Source organism: Pectinophora gossypiella, chromosome 19 (genome assembly GCF_024362695.1).
Source record: "Pectinophora gossypiella chromosome 19, ilPecGoss1.1, whole genome shotgun sequence".
Lineage (NCBI taxonomy): Eukaryota > Metazoa > Arthropoda > Insecta > Lepidoptera > Gelechiidae > Pectinophora > Pectinophora gossypiella.
Genome location: NC_065422.1, coordinates 13,570,165 through 13,579,274, shown reverse-complemented (window position 1 = coordinate 13,579,274; position 9,110 = coordinate 13,570,165). Strand labels below are relative to the sequence as shown.

The following is a 9,110-nucleotide window of genomic DNA, read 5'->3' as shown; positions in this document are numbered from 1 at the left end:
CGCTAATAAACCACCACATGTTTGATACCAGGGCCACATAACTCGCAAGCATCATCGAAATTATTCGATATCCTTATTGTGTCGTACGATACGTCGAGGGTTGAATGCGCGGTGATTGGTCGGCAGCGAGAGAGATGCGCGGACAATGACGGCAATCAGATGCGAATGAGTTTTATGTACTCCTGGTAGATGGGATTTTTTTCGGGTACTTTATATTTTTTTTATGTTCTCATTTTTACTTTTGAGGTTAGTACTGCGCCTATCTGTTCACAATCCATCTTAGAATTTTCTTACTGTAATTTGTCTGTATTTTATCTAGACTAGCATTATACTAAACTAGGTCGTAACTACTACCTACTGTGTGACTAAACCTGTAAAAGACGGGACCTAAATCACTATAGATATAATGAATCAATGGCACCTTCTAATTTTATTTTAAGTTACACCGGCGGCGGATTAGAAAATGACAGGTATAATTTAAAATAAAATTAGATGGTGCGTCCTGCAATCAGCACCAATGTCTGACTGTTTTAATAGATGTTTTACACAGTAATGAAATATTTCGGCTAGATATTTATTAAATGATATACCCAATTGGGTAATTTATTAATGTATTCATCAGAAATCCTTACTCTCACTAGGGGGCAGGTTAGGATTTTAATACGGGCCCTCACGGGGCATTGAAGACTCAATAAGCACCTACACAGAATGGAGCATGTAAAAATTGACGATTCAAAGTGTAACTATGTTACCTACTGAATAAAGATATTTTTGAATTTGAATTTGAATTTGAGCTGACCGAGTCTCCTTTATGCAGATTCTGCTTAAGGGAAGATGAGACGCCAATACATCTGCTGTGCAGCTGTGAGGCTCTCATACATTGTAGAAGCCGCACACTTGGGTGCCACATAATGGACCCCCAGGAAGTCATGGAGCTTTCTCCCAAAAAGACGTTGGATCTCTTCGACCAGACCGGTTTAGAGGAGGTTTTTTTAAATGTTGGGATTTAGGTCACAATAGATCTGTCAATATTGTAGTGATCTCGCGGGCTGTATTCAGTCCGGCCCTCACAACTCTCAAATAATAATACTCGTACCTATGTATGAAATCAAAGCAAGAAAGGTAAATACGACAATGTATCACGAAGCGTTCCCGAAGCCCTGAAATCTTTTACGATTGTCCTGTCGTTTATTGTTGATTGCATGTCCGCTCCGAGCTGTAACGGCACGATCATTACACTTTGAATGTTGCTATTTGTAATAAACCAAGCTTTCTGTGATTACTTTTTTGTCGCGAATCGTTTTATTTTCCCTTTTAATGACCGTAGGCTGACATGAAAACGGAGTTGTAACTTTAAAGTATGCAGTATTTAGGCAATTACCGTACTTCTTAAATGACATGTTCTCCTGGTAATCCTGGACTAATGTTTGCTTTTATTTTAAATATAGAACCGTTTCCGAAGCGTGCGTTATTTTATAATATGCAGATGATTGGATACGGTTTCAAAGTTTTTTTTGTGTCGTGTCGTTGTCGTTTTTCCAAACAAATCCAGTCGGAAAACGACCAGATATTTTTCACAGCAACGAATATTCCTATTTGTTTTTCCTCTAAAACGACACGCTTCAATTCCCGATGTTTAACATGACGATCGGTGACAGTTTTTGTATGCAAAACAGTCGCGATGTTCGCAATGATTCCATTAACCGCGCGCTCACGCATGCTGTGTAAATCATACCGAGCTACATAAACACGGCGGAGTCCCAACAAACCTCGTTTATATGACAAACGACCGGACGACAGTTCGATTTTAGTATAATATCCGCTTAATGACATACTTCACGTTTAATAGCGCGCCGCTGATGTTTCGTTCGAAAATTATAGGTGATGAATAAAGTGTGCAAGTGAATGCAGTATGGAAATATACGTTATAGTAGGAATGGGTGTGTTGATCTACACGCTGGTGACGCTGCTGATTAACAGTGACTGCTGGAGGCAGGAACAGACCTGCAACTGCGAAGAGTGTAGGAACATGTCTTTACTGGTGGCTAGTCGGCGCAATGCCTTGCAGCCCTTACTGTCAGTCTCCTCGCAATTGGACGTTGATACTTCGTAAACCTATAGTTGCCTGGTACTTTCTTAAAATATTCTGAGAAAGCTGAAGTGGATTGTGCCAAATTTGATATATCCCAGTGCCAAAAAAGTGCTAATAAATTTTCTGTTTGTCTTAAAGTAACTGAATCTTAAAGATTGAAATTTAAACTTTAAGATAGTGTGTACGGAAAATGTTAACTTGGTAATTTTCGTGTGTCAATAAAGTGTTTAACTGTGAGTAAAGTCGACGCGTATCTAAAACGTCGTTTCTGCTTGCCTAGTACTTGGCGGCGATATAAGTGCTTGTGGTGATGTGAGGTGATGGTGTCGAGGTAGTGTCTGCGGGTATGGACCCGCTGGCGAGGCTTATGGAGGGGGCCCCGTTACCGGGGGTGTTGGGCGCGACGAGGGACGCGAGGCCCCGTGGTGCCCTGGTGCACGCCAGTCTCGCGGCAGCGCCCACACTAGGCGACAAGAAAGGTCGCCATCTAACCGGAACTTTTTGCCTAACCGGCGACACGATGGAAGGGATTATACAGTGTCTCGTCTTCCTCAAAGCGTTTTCGGTAAGTAAATTTACTCTTTAGCGCATTATGATGTCTTGGTACTTGTGAGTCAGCACATCATAGCAATTTCCTGTGCTTTTATCCTTTTCTATACTCGGAGAGCGTTCGCACGCGGCAGAATCTACGAGGCAAAAGCGTGCTTAAGCGTGCGGTCGCTTTCTCTAGCTCTAGCAAATTACTGTTCTGAGTATCAGAAAAGGATAGAAGTACAGGAAAGTGCGATGAGATATGGCTGACCCTAAGGTATGGGTCGTTGTTATAACCTAAACGTTGTGAAATGATATTCTCTTGGTTTATTTAATAATTCTAGAGAGTCATCATATACATATTATAATTTGTCCAAATATATTACTGCGTGGGCAGTATTTGTGCTGATTATAATTTTGTCCTACTTTATCAAACGTCTTTTTAACGGTCTCTGGGATCCAGTGGTTGAGCTTTGGACTCACGATGCGGAGGCCCCGGGTTTGAATCCCGGTGGGGACATATCACAAAATTACTTTGTGGTCCCTAGTTTGGTTAGGATATTACTGGCTGCTAACATGATTGTCCGAAAGAAAGATGATCCGTGCTTTGGAAGGCACGTTAAGCCGTTGGTCCCGGTTACTACTTACTGATGTAAGTAAATAATCGTTACATGAGCCATGTCAGGGCCTTTGGTAGCTCAATTATAACCCTGACACCAGGGTTAATGAGGCTGGTATTACAACCTCGCAATCCACACGATAGAAGAAGAATAGAAGATCATGAAATTTTTCCAAAAATAATTACTAATTGGGCAGTATTATTGTGCTGTTTAGAATTTTGTCCTGCTTTATCAAACGTCTTATTGAATTCCGTAGATGAATTGTCTTGGAGATCCGTTGCGGATTAAAAGTATGTCACAGTTATACCGGCTGAAGTTGCCCCCGATCCCAGCTTACTTGGAAATATTTTTCGAAACATTTACTGCGCAACTTAAAAGTTTTTAAGTAGACTCAGTCCAGCCGGCTTAGGAAGTTAGCGGAGGTATTATCGTTTGGAGACATATACGTATAACATGAGTATACCGGGCAGCGCAGGACCGATCGTCGTGGAGATCCTTGGGGGAGGCCTATGCCCAGCAGTGGGCGTCATACGGCTGATGATGATGAGCACCATAGTGTATTGTTCTTCTTCTTATCGTTTCGATGGCATTCAGATTTTTCAGCCCAGTATTTTGCCACTCGGACAGCATTTTCGGTGGCATTCATCAGCTCTTATCGCGTACAGTCATGAGCAATATAATCTACCCACTTTAGGACTTTGTCGCACTAACACATTTGACATTTTGTGAGACTTCATCATCATCAGCCCATTAACGTCCCCACTGCTGGGGCACGGGCCTTCCCTATGGATGGATAGGGAGATCGGGCCTTAAACCATCACGCGGGCCCAGTGCGGATTGATGGTTATTAACGACTGCTAATGCAGCCGGGACCAACGGCTTAACGTGCCTTCCGAAGCACGGAGGAGCTAGAGATGAAAATTTTTTTTTTGCGGTCACCCATCCTATGACCGGCCTTTGCGAATGTTGCTTAACTTCAACAATCGAAGACCGAGCGCGTTTGCCACTGCGCCACCGAGCTCCTCCACCACCGAGCTCCTCGGTGGAGGTCGTGAGACTTACAATTCAATTTGTCAAAAAAGTTAATGTGACATGGTACCAAAGTGTATACATATTAATGCTCGTGACCGTACAGGTATCAGGGTACGCGGAGCAAGATGTTAGATGAGCCATGGTCTGTGGCGTAACACCACACACGCAGCTCAGGTCTGATCCGTATAGTGTATTGTTGATTCTATGTAAAACTTAATTAGATTTATTTACTCTGACAATGCATTACCGGCCTCTGTGGCCCAGTGGTTGAGTATTGAACTCACGAACGAATCCCGGTTGGGGCATATTACAACAATCACTGATTGAGCGTTGTGCTCACGATCTGGTGGTCTCGGGTTCATAAAATCACTTTGTGAACCCTAGTTTGGTTAGGATATTACAGGCTGATCACCTGATTGTCCGAAAGTAAGATGATCCGTGCTTCAGAAGGCACGTTAAGCTGTTGGTCCCGGTTATTACTTAATGATGTAGTAGAATGATGATGTAGTAAGTAGTATGTAGTCGTTATATGAGCCATGTCATGGGCTTTTGGCGGCTCAATCATAACCCTGACACCAGGGTTGATGAGGTTGGTAATTCACCTCACAACCCACACGATAAGAAGAAGTAATTATAAATTGTAACATTTAATTACTAGTTATAAAAAAAGTTATAATAAAATGTCCCCATCGGGATTTGAACCACGGAGACCGTTTATATTTACTTATAAACGTATTTAATGCACAAGTTTATCACAAGACAGCAAACACATGAACGATACGAATTTACATTAAATGTTATATTAAAAGATTACGCCTTACAAAGCATCAAGGAGGATTTAACGATCAGGTGTGTACCCATTGAAAACTTTAAGCGCCAAGTAATTAAGTTGAATTTCGTATAACGCGGCGCGGAAGAACCAGGGGCTTAGCAGAAGCGAAGAGCTTTGTCAGTTATTAATGAAAGGAGAAATTACGCAAGGAATTTACTCGGCCTCCTTAGATATTGTATTTAATTATCCCCGTTAGAGTAGGGTCGCAACACGCGACACTGTAAGAGGATAAGCATGAAGCTCTCAGATTTGAGCGACGGACGTCGGTGATACCAGGAATACATGATTTTATAAGATTTATATAAATACTAACGGAAAATCTTAAAAAGTCTGTACCTTCCCAGTTACTACTCACACGACGCGAGAGGCTGGAAAAATTCTTGTAGAGTAAGCCTACCTATTGTAACTAATTGTTGTTTTCGTTTTTGTTAATATGTGCAATAAATATAATATTGTGTTATATATATAATAATAAAAATATACATTTATTGTAGCATATCCTCTTGATCGAACGTTGCATTTTGTCTCGTTGGCTATCGTTAGTTGACAAACATTTAATGTACTCGTATTTGCCCTGTAATACAATCCAGTGGGGTTAAAATGGCCACATCGAAGCATTTCATCTTAGAAAGCAATATTGCTATTTGACATTTGTTTGCATTGCGCATTTACTTTTATATGCGCAAATGTCAAATTGCAATATTGTTTTCTTAGATGAATTGCTTCGATGTGGCCATTTTAATCCCCCTGTAATTTATATGACGGTAAACTTGTCTTTTACAACTCTGTTTTATTCCCGGGGTCACCAGGCAATGACAAGCCAGGTCAATTGTGTAACGAAGATTTAGTCATTAAGACAAAATGGAAATCTAATTTCTACCTTAAACAAAAGAGAAGAAATGTCTTTACAGAAATGCCAACGTCAAAAAATTTGTAACAAAGTTACCAACATAGCAGGGCGAAAGAAATGTTAAAGAGGCAGAAAATAAAGGAAAATGGGCCGGACATTAAAACGTGTAGAGAGTCCTCGGGCTAAAGAGCGTAAAACCGCAGCGAGGCGCGAGCTCGTAATCGAGTTAACCTTTTTACAGCTATGTTCACCTGGTACTCGCGTCGGTAATGCCTTCGACAATTTGGAATAAAATCGTTTTTTTTTTCCAACGACTCAAATAGTATTTCAACGTGACACATATGTTGCTATCTCTCTTGCTGTCGTTGTTAGGTGGTGCAGCGGTAAAATAATAGATAAAATGGAGATTCACATTTTATTGATGTTACTTCTTCCATTTTTTCGTACAAGAAGCTGACCAACAATTAATTGCTTTTTATTGCCATGACAACAAGTTTGTTTTTTATTGCCGTGACGATAAGACGACAGAGATCTTCTATCGTGTAGGTTGTGAGGTGGATTACCAACCTCATCACCCCTGGTGTCTCATATTAACGACTACTTATTTACACCAGTAAGTAGTAACCGGGACCAACGGCTCAACGTGCCTTCCGAAGCACGGATCACCTTACTTTCGGACAATCAGCCAGTAATGTCCTAACCAAACTTGGGACCACAAAGTGATTTTTGTGATATGTCCCCACCGGGAATCGAACCCGGGACCTCCGGATCGTGACCCCGACGCTCAGCCACTGGACCGCAGAGGTCGTTACGATAGAGATGTGCCATGTACACTCGGATAAAGATATTTTTGGCGCGTTTCTTATAGCCCACATTTTAGTTTTATGGATCTGTGGGCGACGTTTAGAGCGACTTATGTTTTCAATGTTTGTTTGTATTACTAGTTTGGCATAAAATGATTTTCAGAAGTATATATGTGGGACGTGTAAGTTAATTAAAGCATATAATAACGGGTTCTTATCGCGTTTAAAGGGGGATATGAGACTCCAGATATTTCGACACTGTTGCAAGTGCCATGATCACGGGATGACTGATGAGATTGGAGTGGAGTGGGTAGATCCATAATTTTCTACGGGCAGCCGTGATCATGGCACTTGCAACAGTGTCGAAATATTGGGAGTCTCATATCCCCATTTAAACGCGGTAAGAACCCGTTATTATGTGCATTAATTGTGATAATAACCGCGTAAACTTAAAACAACGTGTAAGTTATTTTGACAAGTTCCTTGTATATTACATATATACAAAAGTATTGCTACCGTTTGTTTAATCAATGTAGCGGATTTGCGTCGTTCAGAGCTCTGGTATGACAGTGACACGGGGACACTACGTTTGTATGTCTATAAATGACATATTTACCTTTATTGTTACTTGTAATATATTATTTATTCGTAGGTAATATGTCTATCTGAATCCTTTTAATGTCAGGAAAAGTGGTGTGTTATTCTGAATGAAATAATCTAGCACACAATGCATACCGGCGCATTATACAGTGGAATAAAATTTCAATTTACGTCTAAAATATAATAAAAGTGGGTAAAAAATGCAAATTGCCTTATTTCATAAACAAGTCCTCTACGGCGCTACGCACGCGTAGCACACGTGAAGCGGCGCTACAACACTGTTACGGATATTGCGATGTGAAGAGGAGATGGGCTTTGTCATTACCGCATTTATTTTCCTACAGATGTCTTGCATTGTGAATTCTGTGTTACTCCCTCAATTCCTTGACTCCTGGTACCTGCATCGCCCCGATACCGACCGCGCCGGCGTGGTCGACGATTTCCCTCATTCAGCGCTTATCGCTATCGACCCACTAGGGTCGATTAATTGTTTCAAATATTTTTCCTCTCAGTTGACGCCCTGAGCCGAGGTTCGCGCCCAACTGGGCACCCTCAGGCCTGCTGTCTTAAACGTTGTACCGGGTGAGAGCCTTCAGCGCTCCCCATTTGTCCGGCCAAGTCTTTAATGCCATCTGCGGCAAATCTACAATAAGTCACGTCAAAAAAAAGGTACCTGCATATTTAACGACTCACAAGCGTTACAGGAAAAAGCCACAAAAAACTCTTTTGTAATCCGGTAAATTCAACAGTACTGTATAGGCATCGGTAAGTAACAGTTACAATAGCCAGTCCCAATTTAAATTCACTCTTGGATTTTAATGGACTCGAGCCAAATCGGTGTTTTGGGAGTTGGTACTAAGATTATGAATAAAACATGCCAAGGGGGGGGGGGGGGGGGGGCGTGGGTCGACCACTCAGCACTTGAGAATTGTCTGAGAACAATCCAAAATATTTAAGTAGGAACGTTTTAATAGATTGTCGGTTTTACGAATCTTAATCGGTGGGGAGATTTGATATTGGTCATGTTATTAACATGGATTTGGGATTGAATGTTGGCTTCTATTGTTTGTGTGCGCTGGTTCGGTGGGATGAGTTTCTTTGTGCGTTTAAATTAATGAAATCGTAACTGGGGCAACATCGCCGGCGGAGGTCTGTTGTACAGAAGGCTGTTTTGAGTTTATTTATCTTGACAGGATCAACATCCACGGCTCAACCAACTAACAGATACCAGATACCTACGTATATTTAGCTTTATATAGCATTTATTTATTATTTAGTATCGACCTAATATCGACACACTTTGCTAATGAACGTCCCAACCTGGCGTAAAGATTCTGGCGTAATTTCAGTTTATCTTAAGTTTGGACTTAAGAGAAACTAAAATTTATTTCGGGTAATAAATTTTTCTTCTATAGTGTGGGTTGTAAGGTGAATTACCAACCTCATCAACCCTGGTGTCAGTGTTATTATTGAGTCGCCAAAGGCCTCTGACATAGCTCATGTAACGACTACTTACTTACTTACATCAATAAGTAGTAACCGGGACCAACGGCTTAACGTGCCTTGCCAAGCACGGATCATCTTACTTTTTGGACAATCAGGTGATCAGCCTGTAATATCCTAACCAAACTAGGGATCACAAAGTGATTTTTGTGATAAGTCCCCACCGGGATTCGAATCCGGGACCTCCGGATCGTGAGCCCAACGCTCAACCACTGGACCACAGAGGCCGTTATTCATTTATCGATAA

The 9,110-nt window shown here is 41.4% G+C and overlaps 1 protein-coding gene across 1 annotated transcript in view; it reads left to right on the top strand.

Moving 5' to 3' along the window:
* Positions 1 to 2,063: 2,063 nt before the first annotated feature.
* LOC126375406 (neurobeachin) overlaps positions 2,064 to 9,110 on the top strand; it is a gene marked incomplete at its 3' end in the record, with an annotated part of 592,334 nt that continues 585,287 nt past the window's right edge. Inside the window, exon 1 of the mRNA XM_050022313.1 lies at positions 2,064 to 2,657. Within this exon, the coding sequence (XP_049878270.1) occupies positions 2,439 to 2,657 (219 nt within the window). The remainder of the gene's footprint in view (positions 2,658 to 9,110) is intronic.